At 43.1% G+C, this 17353-nt stretch overlaps 1 protein-coding gene across 1 annotated transcript in view; it reads right to left on the bottom strand.

The window, feature by feature from the left end:
- The window catches only part of TGS1 (trimethylguanosine synthase 1), a 56432-nt gene that overhangs the window by 21080 nt on the left and 17999 nt on the right, over positions 1-17353 (bottom strand). Inside the window, exons 7-12 of the mRNA XM_019527411.1 lie at positions 14921-15095; positions 10890-11238; positions 9670-9834; positions 8034-8177; positions 5483-5699; positions 2814-2892 (exon numbers count right to left, since the gene is read on the bottom strand). Coding sequence (XP_019382956.1) covers positions 2814-2892; positions 5483-5699; positions 8034-8177; positions 9670-9834; positions 10890-11238; positions 14921-15095 — 1129 coding nt within the window. The remainder of the gene's footprint in view (positions 1-2813; positions 2893-5482; positions 5700-8033; positions 8178-9669; positions 9835-10889; positions 11239-14920; positions 15096-17353) is intronic.

Raw genomic sequence — 17353 nt, 5'->3', positions numbered from 1 at the left:
AAGGGGGGGGGGAAGTAGTAGATATGCTGGACAGTAGGGCTGGGATTTAGAGTGACCTAGACAAATTGGAGGATTGGGCCAAAAGAAATCTCATGAGGTTCAACAAGGACAAGTGCAAAGTCTTTCTTGCATTTAGGACAGAACAATCCCATTCACTGGTACAGGCTGGGGGCTGACTGGCTAGGCAGCTGCTCTGCAGAAAAGTACCTGGAGGTTACAGTGGACACTAAGCTGAATATGTGCCAACAGCATGCCCTCGTTGCCAAGAAGGCTAATGGCATACTGGGCTGCATTGGTACGTATGTTGCCAGTAAGTCAAACGAAGTGATTATTCCCCTCTATTCAACACCGGTGAGGACACATCTGGAGTACTGTGTTCAGTTTTGGGTCCCCCACTACAGAAAGGATGTGGACAAATTGGAGAGTCCAGAGGAGGGCAACAAAAATAGTGAGGGGGCTAAGGGACATGACTTATGAGAGACTGAGGGAACCAGGTTTATTTAGTTTAGAGAAGAGAAGAGTGAAGGGGGGTTTAACAGCAGCCTTCAATAACCTGAAGGGAGGTTCGAAAGAGGAGGGAGCTAGACTGTTCTCAGTGGTGGCAAATGACACAAGGAGCAATGCTCTAAAGTTGCAGCAAGGGAAGTTTAGGTTAGATATTGGGAAGAATTTTCTCACTAGGATGCTAGTAAAACACTGGAACAGGTTACCCAGAGAAGTTGTGGACTCTCCATCCTTGGAGGTTTTCAAAACCTGGCTACACAAAGCTTTGGCTGGGATGATCTAGTTGGGGATGGTCCTGCTTTGAGCAGGGGGATGGATTAGATGACCTCCTTAGGTCCCTTTCAACCCTTACTTTCCATGATTCTATGCCAGCCCTGCACTAGACTACTGTGCTATTTTACTTTTAGCAGGTCACTTATATCTATGCTGCAGGTGAAAACTGAATACCAACTGTGCATTAGTACAAAAATAGTACTTTAAGTTTCTAATAAATACTTAGGAATATAAAGGTGAAATAAGATTTAGCCTTAAGTGACTAATGTCCCAGGCAGATATTACACTTAAAACAATTAATCAGTTTATTGCATCTTAAAGCATAAACCAGAGACACATTCAGGAGATTATCAATGCAATTAAAGAGGAAACCAGCCAAAAAGGTATTACAAAAACGTTTGATAGTTTTGTGGATAGTTTCCATTGCACTTTAAATTGAACATATGGCAGGAACCGTGACAGGGCCCTGAGCAAGTTCTGATCAACTGGTTGTTGACTGGCAGAGACTGCCCTGGGGGCTCGAATCTCAGGGCAGTCCCTGCCAGCAGATCGGGATGGCCACAACTCTCGAACTCGGGGACGCTTCCAATCCTGCTGACAATCAGCTAACCTTTGGGCAGCTTTGGGGACCACATGGGGGCTTAAACTGCCCCTGTGGTTTCCCCACAGCCAGCTGACAATTGTGATCCCAGGCTCCTTCTGCACTGGCAATATGGCACACCTGGGATCTGATCCCACAGTCACGCCTCCTGCCATGTACGTGTGGCACGGTAGGAAGAAAGATTGCTGGGATCATTGCTCTTTCAAATGAATGTCTGTTGGGGGCCAAAGTCCTCTTATTGTTCTAATGCAAGGTACCTATGTGGGAAATAGAAATTTGGTAAGAGGCCTCTTCAGCCCAGCAGACAAATGTTTAAGTTCAATGGCTGGAAACTGAAACTAGATAAATCCAGACTAGAAATAGGGCATGATTTTTAATGGTGAGGGTAATTAAACATTAGGAAAATACTGCTAAAATTTATAGTGGATTCTTCATCACTGAGCATTTTTAAATTAAGATTTAGAAAACACACCCAAAGATATGTTTCAGTTCAAGTACAGCTAATGAGAATATGAAGCAGGAAATCCTATAGTTAATGTTATGCAAGGTATCAGGCTATATGATGATGCTATATTATGATGGTTCATTCTGGTCATAAAAGAAAGCTATAAATACTGCTCAAATTAACATACAAGGTAAATCAGGAGAAAATAAAGCACAGAACTTGGGAGAAAAGTGAAGTATGACCACTTTTGCCTATTAAAAAAAATATATTCTCAACCCACAGAAGATTATTTCACACTGACCATAACTGACAAACTCTGCAGCACTTTTTTAGGCTTGAAGACAGTGAGTTTTAGCATTATACAAGATGTTTTAATGGTGTAAATCCCTAAAATTAATGTATACTGACAAAACAATGCTGTACTTATAATCCTTGATACCACTAGTTCACCTAGTCACTTTTTCATGTCAGCTGACCATATATAAACAAACAATAGTACACAAAAAACTGCTTCTTCCAGCACAGAGATATTTTTAACTCAAAACATATCTTTGTAAATTAATCTGAGCTACTATTTAAAATGATATTCCATATATTATGTCCTGCAGCTGTCTTCAGGTACTGACAACCTGAATGAACCTTTACTGTTAAACAACTCAATATAACTCAAGACATGCAAGAAAACTGATTTTATTTATACCAAGATGTATCAATCTAATATTCTACCAGAAGCATACAGAGGCTTGGACAAGCTGATATAAGAACGAATCATTTCTTCTACAGCACAGAGCAGGGAACAACACATCAGACTCATAGGAGTTATTCATCAAAGTTGCAAGATATCTTGCAAGATACAATGCAAAAGTACAAGTAAGTACGGGCCTAAAATATAAACAGATTTTCATTTGAATTAGATTAAAAATGCAATTTACAGCAGCAAAGTTTTTTTTTTTTAAATGATTTAAAGCCACCTTTTAAACAATAACTTACCTGGTCAATGTCAGCATTACGTGGTAGAAAATACACAATGTTCTTTGTGATCTTCTGGGACAACCTGAAAATTTCAAATGTAGAAACCAGTAAAGGAAAAAAGGCTGACATATATTCCTTTGTTTTCAGAGAGTCTCCCCAGTTCAGCAATTAAAAATTATATACTTCTGATTAATCTGCTATTGCTATTAATTGGATATTGTTTTGAAATGCAAGAGTGGATGCTGGCCAAATGAAGGAATTAATTTCACACATTTCTCCAAAAGTTATGAAAAAGTACTATATTTTTCATTTCAGTTGCACTGAATTTTTTTCTTAACACAACTGAGCTAAAAACTATGACAACGACAACATGTTTTTCATTTGCTGGCTCCTTTCTAACACATTTTCTGAGGCGTTTTGTCTAATTAGCTATAGAGACGCATTCATTTGCTAGCTAGAAATCTGTTATCTTGTTCAGAACAGACACAACTGAAATTTCCTTTAAAAAAACTTGTTAAAGGGATACAACTCATTATTCAACTAATGACAGGCCACCAATAGGTAAGTGATCAGCTAAGTAGCAGAGGACTGAGATTTCTATAAGAGTGCATGTATTCGTCTTTGGTCTCCTAGAATACAGGTCATAACGTTATATGTTATAACACAGACCAGTGGCAGTCAGCTTCTGGCCCATCAAGTTGCGTCATTCAGCTGTATCCTGCAGCTCCCTATGAGTCCAGAAATTTGGCATTTTGGGAGTGGTGGTAGTGTTAAGTGCTGCAGTCTCCAGAGCCATGGCAATTAATGCTGCCATTGGTCCCCCACTATCAAATTTCTGGACCCCAGGAGAGCCCCAAGGACTGGATAACATGGGTCCATACAGGGCTGGGCCAGCACACAAGGTCACATGGGGGAAATGACTCCATGTGCCAATCTCATACCCACAGATTGACTGAATCCATGGGATCTGGTCTATGACCTGGCCCTGCACCACTCATATGGCCTGTAGGCCAGAAGGTTGAGCACCAGTGATATAGACAGTCAGTCTGGAAACGTTCTACAGAGGATTTACTTTTCTTAACATCAGTTAGAAAGGCAAATAACTCTGAAACCCAGCTCGTGTGTTTTTTGCAGCTAATATTCTTGAGTTACGGGAAGTCTATTTTATTATTGCTATTTATATTAAAATGTTGTAAAGGAGCTCAATAATAAAGGATGGATGTTTTTGTAAATGAGAAAACTGGTAAAAATTCTGTTTCTTAATAGAGAAAAGATGCATCTTCCACTTTAAAAAACAAGGGTTTTTCAGTTTCAATCAAAATAAGATATATATATAGTATATAAGTAAAGATTTTTCTTTTGAAAAATGTAACGCAATCACTGAATATCCACACAGATAATGAGGATATCATGGTGTTTCTGCAAGATTGAGAAGTGGATTAATTTCTAACCGACAGGTAAACTTTATCATATGTTTAATGCATTAGCATGTGTGCATTTGTCAGAAAGCTACCAAAACTGACCAGCTGCTCCAGCAGATTTCAATTCCCAGCCTGACATCAAATCTAAGCCAAGTACTAAATTGGTTTACTGTCATCATAACAAATGCCTTTTTATTTTCAGTAATCAAGTATATTTGGCACTCATCCCTGACTGTAAGGGATTGCAGAAGATATTTATACAAAATAAAGTTGTTGTTGCTTAGGCCTTTTCATTTGCCTTTCCCCTGTGCTTATCCATCCCTAGCTCTGGGGTATCAAACTTGTTTGGCCTTGCAGGCTGAATCTGAACCATGAGGCTTCCTGTAGGCTAGATGCTTCATGAGCAACAGTGGCAGCATTAATCCCTATAGGTTGCCAGAGCTGCTGTTTTAGCACAGTTTCTGAACCCAGGGAATGAATGCCCCCCCAGCCACTCAACCGTCCCCAACCCTTCCCCTTGCTATTTTAGTCACCAGGAGCAACTAAAAACTCTGATTTTCTGCAGCAGGCAAGGGGGAAGCAAGGGTGGAGAGGGGTAAGCAACTGGCTGGATGACCCACTGTATATTTGACACTTCTGCTTTAAACTCATACGGCCACATTCCCTATAAAAAAAAAGAACAGCTGTTTTGTAACCTTCCATTTGTGCAAATCTTCTGCTATCTTAAAAATTAATTGGTTTGTAGTTAATCAATATGTTGCACAGGACTAAGACTTCAAAAAAGCAATAGTGGGTACAATACAAATAATCTTATGGAAGAAGATCCAGCTTTAATACAAGTATATTTGACAATATTTCTTAATGAGAGAAGAAGAATCTGGAAGTGATCAACAGAATTATTTGATAACTTTAGGTGGCACAGAGTCTAACAAATTGAGTGCAGGTCTTGCAATTAAAGCAGTCATGAATTCTAAGCCCAATTTCTACCACTAGTCTCTGTGGGATAATCGGCAAATCACTTAGATCGAAGGTATATGTATGCCACTAATGTTGAACGCCTCAGGTCTTGGGGTTTCTACTTCACATAGATATACCCTGATTTTCAGAAGTGCTGTTCATCTGCAATTCATAACAAAGTTAACAGGCCTCTATAATATAAAACATAATATGACAGAATGTGAAACAAATCAAGACATCCTGCAAGAAAAAGGTAACTATTATAAATGTCTGAGTCATGGCTATGACAATGCAACTTTGAAAGGATATCCATCAGGACAAATCATTGTCCTAATGTCAAAGATTTCTGCAGTGGCATAGTCTGGGCCTCCCCAAGGAGGGCTGAGAAACACAACATCTGCTTTTAAATTAGAAACCAGGATCATGAAGTCTCCACATATGAACTCTATCCGATCTGCCACTCCATATACTTCAGCATTGTTGCAGGCAAGGCTGATCTTAACAGGGTCAATATCAATGGCAATCACTGAAAATAAGGTGAAAGGAAACAAATGCAATTAACATTCATCAAAACACACACCTGTTGGAACATATTTCTTAAAAAAGTAGATATCTATATTGCTTGCCAAAACAAAATCTTCTTATGATCAAGGTTCTCAATCACAGCTCTTTGGTACATATCAGATTTATAACCCTGTTATTTGTGATCCTAATAGAGACTTCTACAAATATATTGTGTCATATAGTAATAGCTAAGATTATTTCAAACTTGTGCTTAAGTGCAGGAAACTGGATTTCCTCAAAGGGCAACTTTTCTCTGGACTGCAGGAACAGAGATTCCAAATTCCCCTTATTGCTCCCCTTGGCTAGAGAGCATGGCCACTGCATGAAATGACACAATTTGTAAGTGTCCCACCAAGGGAGGCAGGAGAGGCATGGGGGTTGGCTATACAGGAGTATGGCATGGAAACACTTCAAACTGGAGTGGAATTTGGAGCGCTTCGGATGCAGCACCTGTCCACAGCCTCTGTCACAACTGGCAAAAAAGTGACTAAGGTTAGTCGGAAAAGTACCATAGGTACTTGAATCCAAGATGACCCTCCAAGAATTAGATTCTATATAAGGAAAATGTATAAGTAAGTTATAATTTTCCAATGTATAGTGGAGGGTCATCTTAAAATTCACAGCCACGCCCCCCCACAGCAGGGAGAGCAGTAGCAGGGGAACAGGTGGGGGGAAGGAGTCAAGCAGCCAGACCCCAGCCCCTTTCTCTCCCCTTCTTGCCCTCCCAACTGTCTGCCACCACCTGTGCCTGCTCCCTAGGCACCCAGGGCCCTGATACTTGCCCCCATGCCTGTAACCCCAGAAGCACCTGCCCACTCCCAGCTGACTCTGCCCCTTTGTTCCCTGCTCCACCACAGTCTGTGCCTGCACTGCTTACCCTCCAGCTCCAGCCCTACTTTAGCCCAGGGCATGAAGCATGTGGTTGCTTTGGCCCCAACCTGGCCCAGTTACAGTGGTGGTGCTGGCAGCAGCTCCAGCCCAGGTTCTGGATACAGGACCCAGCCAGAGTGCTTTTTGTGGTTGCGGATGACAGAACAAGGATTGGTCTCAAGTTGCAGCAAGGGAAGTTTAGGTTGGATAGTAGGAAAAACTCTCTTACTAGGAGGGTAGTAAAGCACTGGAACAGATTACCCAGAGAAGTCATGGAATCTCCATCCTTAGAGGTTTTTAAGACCCAGGAAGACAAAGCTTTGGCTGGAATGATATAGTTGGGGATAATGTTGCTTTGAACAGGGGGTGGACGAGATAACCTCCTGAGGTCCCTCCCAACCCTCATTTTCTATGATTCTATGATCTTGGATTGAAGTAAATACGGTATTTACAAAACTGAACACAGCCTGACAAACTCTGTGAAGGATACAGCATTATCTGCCTTACTTAGGGTAATAGCAGCAGCAGCAGCAGATGAAAGCAACTTGTACAAGTAAATTTTCAGTGAGAAATTTAATTTAAAAGAATATCAATGTCTGTTTATACTTGATTTTAACTGATTTATTGAAATTCTACTTTTCACCAAGCAAACATACCCTAAATGTAATTTCACATGAGTTTGCCACAGCTGGCTCCATTGCCTTAATACGTATTGTAGTGCAAGTATTGACAGCATATGTACTTCTACTTCATATGCAATATACTTACAAATAGATTAACATTGTGGACATCAGCTTGCTCCTGCTGCTTTGATGCACTATTGCTCTAGTTCAGTAGTGCTCAGCCTTTTGGCTCCAGAGGCCACATGAATGGCACAGGGCCCCACTATGGGCTAGATTAGGCCCTGGGGTCTGGCACCATCCCCTCCTGCCCTCTGGATGATGGGATTGGGTCCCAAGGGCCTGACACTGCCCCCGTGTGGCCCTGGGTGCTGAGATTGGGCACAAGATCCAGCGTTCAGGGCCAAGGGCTCTCCACGAGTCTGGAGATCTGGCAGCAGGGGAGCACCACCACATTTCCAGATCTATGGACAGTCCCATAGGCCAGATGACCATGTGCTGCAGGCTAGATCTGGCCTGCGGGCCATCAGTTAACCACCCCTGCTCTAATTATTTCATTAAGATGTGAAAAAACAATTGACTACTGCAGCAAGTAACACACTTTGGTTAAAACAAACTAATTAAAATAATGTATTCTTTCTAAAAATGCAGAGATATTGGCTGCCATTATTCTGACACTGGAGCAAGTATATTAGTAATGTTTACTTCAGTAGAACAAAAACAAGGTAAAATTAATCAGTAAAGAAAACATCAAACTCTCATATAGGGGAAAGGCAAAGCTTCATATAAACAAAACAGCTGATTACCTCTTTTTGATGCCAAGGCAAACTGAATAGCATTTCCTCCAACTCCACAAAATGCATCCACTATAATGTCACAGCTGAATGACTGTTGGACTCGATGTGCAATATGCTCTGCTATCTTCTCAGGTGTAACAGAGAACCAACCCTCTGGGGGAGAAAAAGCATTTCTTTCTGTCACTTGTTTCCAAATTCAGTTATTTGAAAGAACTAAATTGAGTTCAAATATTGAAGACAGCAAATCAATACATTTTACTACGGCAAGATGAGTTTGATCCTGCAAGGTGCTGAACTCTGGGTCAATACAATAATTCCTTTGAGCCTGGAAGTGGTTTCACTGAAGTCAATAAGTTTACAGCGAATCACATTCTTCGTTAAACTGTGCTACAGCGCTTTGTACCTATGCCAGATGATGGCCAATAAAGACCTCAATGAAGAGAAAATGACTTGTATGTCAGTTGCAAGCAAATACAGAAAAGATCTAGAACCTTAAATTTAGATGAACCAAAAATAATTAGACAGACTTGACGAACACGTGGTCTTTGTAATGAAGTGGCTTTAACCCCATATTTCCTATGCTGACATGAGAAGTGCTCAAAATGAAAAGCTTGGGGGAAAAAAACAGAACAGCAACAAAAGGAGTCCCAGTACAGTTAGTTTTCTATAAAAGTCTGATCTCTTCATGTGGGAAACCACTGTAAAGCTGTACAAAGTGTAATTTAGCAATTGATGAGATTTAAACAATTTGAAACATCATTTAAAATGTCTTCTTCAGATACTACTCAACAGATTTCAAAATACAACGTACCTAATTTTTCCTTTTTTTCCTTCCTTTTTAAATGTATTTATATTTTCAGCAATTAGATTTCATCTCTTGGAGATGAAATTTCTAAAAAACATGGACCGGTAGAATGCAGTCTATTGTTAGGCAGCACAATTTTCTGAAATGATCATGCCTCTCTCTTCAATGGGGCAGGGTTTCAGGCGTCAAAGTTCAGTTTAATTCTATTAAAATCAGAGGGTGCCAATACACATGCAACAAGGCTGCTCCAACACGCTGTAATTACAGCGCATCAGAGAAGACTTAATTGAATCTGCTGGAACATGGTAATTACCATGCTCCAGCAGACTCCAATATCTTGTGTATGAAGAAAATAATCGGCAGGGACGCTTTAACTAAAGCTCATTTTTTCAGCATGGGGACGCTGATACACGAGACACACTGCAGGAGCTTTAATTAGAGTGGCTCTTGAAGCTGTTCTAAAGCACCTGCCACCCCCTCTCCCCTCAACACATGTATAAATGCCGTAAGAGCTATGCTGAATTGCACCCAATTCACTCATTCATGGCAGTGGCATAACTAGGGTGGAGTGAAAAGAAAAAAAAGCAGCTGCTGTCAGTAGCCATGTCATCACAATCAGGATTGTGGTGGCAACTGGGAATTCCTGCATCCCATATGTCCTGGCCAGCTGGCTGCACCTCTATGTTGCTGATTCATAAGAATTAATTCTCATGAGCAACAATTTATAAGGTAAACTATTATTTACATCAGTTGTTTCCCAGCCAGTCAGAGCTGGGAAGAATGTATATTTGAATAATCTTATTATAGAGTTAAAAGTGCACATTCCAGCTAATGACATACCTCTGTCTAATTTAATCCCGTCATCAAACCGAGAGAACAGTCTGTAGCGCTGGGCCCAGTATTTTGCCAGCTCAGGATCAGCAGCAATCTCAGTAGGTAAAGACAGTGGTCCAATTCTGTTCTTTCTCTTATTTTTCTTCTTTTTGGTATTTGTTTCAGTTGCAGCTGAAAAGAATGGTGTCACAACATTAGTAACATTACCGAGATGCTTGGTTCTCAAGGGCTGGTGCTGCAAGAGATAGGCTGAAAATCAAAAATGCTGCAACTAGGCAACAGTGTTGATTTCCAACATGGGGCTATTACCAGGGCTTCACAAGTAGATAATTTTAAAAAGATTAGAGAGGAGAATCCTAGAATTATACAGACGAGTGATTTAAGTGTGTGCAACTACAGTGGTTCTGGAGACTACCTGGGTCTACTTCAATTCACTGTTCCCTCTCCAAAAATGAGCCTGGAATGCAGAGATCTGTGTTGAGCCCCAGCTCAGTATCTCATGTTGTTCATATCACATTCAAATCTCAATGTTTAAGCCAGCAGTTCTAACCTCTTTAGACTCAAGGCACCCCTCATAACTACACGGAATAAACTTTGCAACACAAATCTTATATTAAAATAAGTTAAACTACCGTGAATTATATAATGTGTTGCATAGGAAAGCCTCAATAATGATCTCCCTTTGGAGTACAGCAAATATTAAATAAAAAAGCTTAACTACTATATGCATACACACACACAAGTGTGTGTATGCATGTGTTTTATATATCACATGAGATTTATGAGACATGTATACAAGAGCTTCCCCTCTAGCATATTAAGTAATTTTACTTTTAACACATTTTATGTTCCTTGAAATTCAAACCATTGACAAAAACAAATATCCAAGGACCAAACTTCTGACAGTCCAAACATCCGTTTGAATTGAATCAGTTGCTACTAGAGCCTCCCTTCACTACAGAAATAATACAGTTGAAAGGAGGGTGTTTCTTGGGAGTATCTAAAATAGACAAATTGCTACTTAGTACAAAGAAACAAGGGTCAGAATTTATGAAGAATGGGCCAAAGCCACCTTTACCTCCATTAGCAGCAACTAGGTCTCTATTCATGGGATTCTGACTGAAGACCACATAAATATTAAGCTCTATTAAATAACTACAAAATAGCAAACTTTACAAGGCAGTGTTATCATCAGCTTGTTTCCAGCAATTAAGAATTGTATGCACCTTGGTTCACCTCTTCTGTTTCTACCCGAAGATAGTCTGGAATATCCAGAGCAACTATCTGTCTTCCAGAATTGCATTCCTGTTTTCCCAAGCTCTGAGAATTAGAGATATTTGCTGATGCTTCTTCCCTTTCCTCTTCAAGACTGTTTGCCTCAGGTTCAAAACTAACAATGCTGGAAGATAGCAGGTCACACTCTTTAGCATTCAGATGATATTTTTGTGAGGTAATACTTTCCTGTCCCTCTGAGTCACTGCTTGTAGAGAATCCCTGCAATTTATCCTGAGGAAAGGATGCCTGAGATGTCATCTCCTCCACAGGTTCACTAGCCTGCTTTAGGAACTTCTCTACCTGGAATTGTCAAATACCATAAATAATTAGATTGTATTTTTGTACTTTAGGATGGTGCAAACAACAAAGCTGCAATGCATCCATCATTGATCTACCAAAAGGCTACATAAACATACTACACTGTGCAACAAACAACACCAAAAAATCTCCCCGAGACTATTAATTTGGTCACAGACAAAGCCCTCACAAGCGCATGTGCAACCTTACTGAGCATGGATTATTTTGATAAATGCTGTTTGGAAAAGGCTGCAAAAGCAGGCCTGTCCAACTTCTGTGGATTGGGGCCACACTGCAGGGGATGGCACATCATGAGAGTCATGCCAGCAGGAGACCACAGTCTTCCCTCACCGTGCAGGTGGGTCCCCCCACCATGGCACCATTCACGCGCAAGAGGGTCCTGCCACCATGGCACCTCTCACTTCTATACCTATGGGCTCCCCAGGCACTGAAGGCTGTGTTGTACCACCTTGCACAATTCTCTGCATAGGGGGAGCCCCCCTGGCTCCTGCAGCACCTGAAGTGATGAGGGGAGAAGTGGCAGCAAGGGGGAGTCCAAGGGCCACATATTAACCACTCATGGGTCACATCCTGTAGGCCACCAGGTGGACAGCCCTGCCTTAGGAAACTAACTGGTTCAGAGAGGCATGAGTTTGTAGGCAGCAACTTACTTAGTCAGAGGCATGGCTCTGTGAACCAGCTAGTCTTTAAATGTACCACTATGCCACACCCTCAAACCTACCTTTAGACTAATACAGTTAACTGCCTCTTTGATATGTAATACGATGGCACAGATTTCTTAACAACTTGAAACACAGTCTACATGTACAAAAGACATGCGTGAGTAGCACATTTAAGGCAAACTTGTGTAATTCATTATATTTCTTTCTATGTAAAATGTGTTCACATACATAGGTACTTTTTAATTAGCTGCTTCATTTTCCGATCTGCACCTAAAGAATGTAGGTAGATTAGTATTATATGTTAAGTTCCTGGAATGTACCTGAGGCACATGCTTAGAAAAGAAAAAAAAAATCTTCAGTGTGGAACTTTGGATAGAGTATTTTGCTGTTTTTAACCAAAGTCAACAATAGCTCCCTGATTCTTCAAAGGGTTACGGTGCATGCTTCTGTGAATACTACTATAACTGCTGTTGTGGGATTAGGAGTAGGTCAGCAAGAAAAAGCTCTCTCCTAGAAAGCCTCAGGAAGTGTACAGGCATTTTCAAATAATCACCACATTTCTTTCTTAATTCCCCAAAATAGTAGTCACTTCTGAATTAAACTGACCTCGGGTGTAGGATGGACCATGTACAAGCTCAGAATCAGTGACAGCATTAAGGTTCAAAATACCACAAAGCCTGTTGATGCTAGAAAACACTATTTTGCAACTGGCAAGCTGGAAGTACTTCCCAGCTCTAGCTGAAAGTGAGGCACCAGATTTTAAAAGGACAGATTCAACTAAGAAAAAAAAAATCACTTGTAAACAAGTTCTTTTCTCCCTATTGTTAGGGCAGAGTCATAGTGTGTAGTACGTGTAAATAACTCAAGGATAAATACACATGAAAAACACTGAAATTATCAAAACAATACACCATTAGGGGTGCACCGATAGAGATTTTTGGGGCCGATACCAATATTCAATTTTTAAGGAGGCATATCGGCTGATACTGATTCGATTTACAATACCAGCTAGGCACCTTAGAGAGCTGTGCGCAGCTGATAAGTCTGTTGTGGTAGAAGGGGAGGGGGAAAAGAAGGGGTGTGCGGGCCCCCACAGTGAGGGAGAAGTGGGACTGGGGCAGGCAGGTGCTACCCAGCCAGGGCGGGCTGGGCGCAGGGTGAAGCTGTGGCTTGTCTAGGGGGTGCGGCTCCCACCACTGTGTGCCACTCATCCAGGAGCTGCTGGTCCAGCACTTACCCACTCATCTGGCAGCTCATGCCACTGCTCCCGCCACTCATTTGGGAGGGCATGGATGGGGCGTGTGCCCCTGGATTTGCACAGGGCAGTGATGTACACTACTGAACAAGTGAGGAACCTAGAGATGTAATGCCTTTTATGGAAATTAGTGTTAAACAGGTGATTTTAATAAAAAAAGTAAAGAAACAGAATGCTGAAGATTGTAGTGCTGTCTTTAACAACCTTCTTAAGAAAAGTACTCTTAATTAAGCTTTAGAGCAGGGGTTGACAATTATTTGGGCCTGAGGGCCACAAAGGGAGTTCTGATGAGCAGTTGCAGGCCAGGTCAGCATCCCTTCCCTCCTCCCAAGGCAACAACTCACCAAAACCACTTATGGGGTTTTGGGTGGGGAGGGAGCAGTATTCAGGAGTGGAATGGCTGTGATCTGCTCCCTGCATACCTAGCCCTGCAGTGGTTATGGTGGTGGCGGGGGGCGGGATTTATGGAGATGTGTAAGGAGTGGGAGGGAAGGGATGATGAGGCAGGGAGACATGCAGCAAAGTTCACTTGGCCCACAGCTGCCCTCACAGTGCTCCGTGTGGGGCCAAGCCATGGGAGCAGCTGTGGACCGAGCAAGCTCTGTTGCGCACAGCTGCTGGCAGGGCAGTTCCTGGTGCAGCTGCAGTGCTCCCCCTTGCCTCTAGTGGGAGCTGCCCAGCTGAAACTTCCCCCCCTAGCCTGCCCACCCAGAGTGGCACAGCAGGGGCAGGAGTGGGAGGAGCCACTGCTGGAGGCGAGGGGAGCAGAGTAGTACCCAGCTGGCTGCAGCCACACTGGAAATAGCCCTGTTGGAAGCTGTGCATGCTTGCTAGGGCCCAGGTCGGCAGCAGTGTTCTGCTCCACTCACTTCCAGCTGTGGCTCCTCCTCCTGTCCCTGCCGCATTGCTCCAGCGAGGGGGAAGCTTCAGCCAGATGGCTCCTGCCTCAATGCGTGGGGCTCTGGCTCCAGCTCCCAGTTGCCTTCCACCTGCTCTGCCCACCCACTAGTGGCTGCTAATCATGCTGGATGAGCAGAGTGGGTGGAAGGCAGTTGGGAGTGGGAGCTGGAGCTGGAGTTGGAGCTGAAGCCCTGCACGCTAGGGACTGAAGCTCCCCCAGCTTGGAGCAGAACAGCCCCACAGGGGCAAGAGCAGGGGCCGTAGCTGGAGGCGAGGGGAGCAGAACTGCTGCACTGGCCCAGGCCCTGACGAGCACGTGGATCTTCTGGTGGGGCTGTTCCCAGTGTGGCTACAGCTGGCCATGTGTTGGTCTACTCCGCTCACCTCCAGCAGTGTCTCCTCCTCCCACCCCTGCTGCACCGCTCTGGGCAGGTGGGCAAGCTTCCGTTGGCTGACTCATGCTGGAGAAAAGGGGAATAGAGCAGTATTGGGAACAGCCCCGACAGAAGCTGCGTGAGCTGATTGGGGCTTGGACTGGCAGGTGCAGGTGGAAGTGCGGCGTGGGCTGCTCCAGCAGGAGCAGGTGGGGCTTGGCCCCATGCAAAGGGCCACAGGGTCAGCTGTGGGCTGGCTCCAGTCAGTTGGCAGGCCCAAGCCAGCCCACAGCCATATACTGCCCACCCCTACTTTAGCGAGAGACTGACACTTAGCCACATGAGTTCATATGATCTATTCTGGCCAGAAAGTTTTTGGTTTTATAGTTCAACAATGCCAGAACAAATATATCTATGGAAATGAGATTAATTTGACATATTGATGCTAATAATTAAATACGTAACATTTATACCTTCTTCAATGTTTTATTTTTTTGGTAAGGCAACATTTCAGATTCCTGGGTAAAGAAGATGTGCGAGTTCTTGCTCCTGACGGGTTTGCGCATGTCCAAGAACTTGGATTTGAGTTTTGCATTTTTTTCCAGGTACCGCACCTTTCTGTGGCTAAAGTCTTCAATTCCCCCATACCTGCAGTTCAAACAAACTGATTAAGTGAGCCATTCTTTAACTTCAACATGGCTTATTTTGCATAGGGAAAGATTTAATTATAGTGCAAGTTTCTGGAGAAAGGCAATTTATAACAGACACAGAACTGGTATTAATCAATGAGCAACAGGGTGGATAAAAATCAACAATTTAAAAAAATGAAAATAAAATCAGATTTTTTTAAAATTGAATCTTTTTTTTATTTAATCATATTTTTTGATTTTTTTAAGATGCTTTTTTTAACGAAATACACCTATATAAAGGTAGTTTTAAATTAAGGTAAGTTAAAGCTCAAAGATATCATCATGGAATAGGAATGATAACTTCTAATTATATACTATTTGAGACAATCTATTCATGTCACCTTTTTAGAAAAGTTTTATAAACAGGTCACAACAGGCCATGGACTATATTGAGGGCCCAATCTTATGGGGTTCCAAGAGGCTCCTCTATAGATTAGTAAAGAAAACCACTCTACTCAATGGGACTTACGGCTCAGTCTAGATGATCTCATTAGGCATCTCTGTGGTAACTAGTTTCAGTTCTCAGACTCTAGATTTGTGTCTCCAGAGATGACATCCTTGTTAACAGTACCAGATGGAGAGCTAGGGACAGACACTCAAAAAACCTGAGCCTGAATTGATTCAATATTTGCAGATTCGTCTAACCTGCATAGATTAAACTGATTTGCAAGTGAACAAACATTCATTTTTAATTCCAGAAATGCAGGCACATGCCTGCAGTGGCTCAGGCTAGAAGCTGGGGGGCGCTAGAGCGAACCCTCCCTTCTCTTGCTTAGCAGCTGCAAGGCCTCCTAGCAGGCTGCTAAGTTTGACTGTGGAGGGATTTAAACCCCTACCCTGGCCTGCAGGGACCCCAGCCAACCTATGCCTGGGGGGGAGCCTTGCTAGGCTTGTTCCCCACTGCCAAAAGGGGGTATAGGGGGATTAAACTCCCGTCTCCCCCCTTGGACACGGGGACCCCACCTGGGGTCTGCCTGGCTTTCCTCCCTGCCATCTGCCTGGGGCTGGGACTGCGGGGCTGAGCTGGGCCCAGCCCGCAGGTGCTGCTCAGGGTGGACACACAGGGGCAGGCCCAGACTGGGCTGCAGGGGCTGGGCCCCTGGTTTTGGGGCGCAGGTGGTGGCTGGCCAAGCAGTGGGCTGCTTGGGCTGGCTTGGAGGCACTGGCAGGCCTGGAGCCCAGCAGCTGCTTGCCAGAGGGGCTTTGCAGCCCCTACCGCACCCCTGTTCTGTGCAGCACCACAGGCTGAGCCAGTGAGACTCTTCTGCCTCTTTTGTCACCAGCTGTTGCCACTGCTGCTAGACAGCTCTGCTTTCCACCTGCTCCCCCAGCAGGAGTTGGTCAACATGCTGGGCGGACAGCGAGGAAGTTAAAAACTACCATTAAACTTCTGCCAAAAAAAGAAAACATGCGCTTAGTTATGAAAACCAACTATGAAGTTGATTAAATGCAGCCAACACTAAGCCTGGACTGTAAAACACATGGTCTATGTTGGGCAAGCAAGAAAGCATACCGATGGGAAGCTTTTTGTTTTTTAAACTCAACATGTTATTAAAAAAACCAAAACCTCTTAATACATATTTACAGATATGAAACATTAAATTATCCAACAAAGCCTCATAACATTAACTCCTCCTTGCCTATTAGCAGTTTACAATAACAACATTATCTCATCCCACAACTATTCCCATTCCTACCTTCCCCTCTCTCTCATGCCACCATATCAGGTACTCCTCAAGTGAATACATATTTCCATTTATCATTCCACCACATCTCCTTCCTCTTACTCTCATCTTCCTCCTCATCAGTCCTTTGAATGTAATATTTGAGACACTGATGGGGACCTACCACAAGGACAGGTTAGTGTAGCCCATGTGAATAAGATAAGATAATGCCAATTCAACATAGTCCCCCTCAGCACTGATTCTTTTTCACATCATGGTGAGCTACTACAGAGAATACATTTTAACTTTCCTAAATAGTTCACCCAGAATCCCTGTCACCCCCTCTCTCAGCTTATTGCATATGATTAGTGTGGCCCCAACCTCCATGAGGTGGAGCTAGATGAGGGGGCCTGTGCCTCTCCTACGTATAAATTTTTGAAGGATCCCAGAACTCATGACAAGAACACCAGGTTATGCAAATTCTTTGTTGGGGATATCTGGAGTACGTACGTACGTACGTGCGCGCGCGCACACCCCCCCCCCCCCCCCCCCC

Source organism: Gavialis gangeticus, unplaced genomic scaffold (assembly GCF_001723915.1).
Source record: "Gavialis gangeticus isolate Ggan-Ray unplaced genomic scaffold, GavGan_comp1, whole genome shotgun sequence".
NCBI lineage: Eukaryota > Metazoa > Chordata > Crocodylia > Gavialidae > Gavialis > Gavialis gangeticus.
This window is presented reverse-complemented; position numbering and strand designations above follow the sequence as displayed.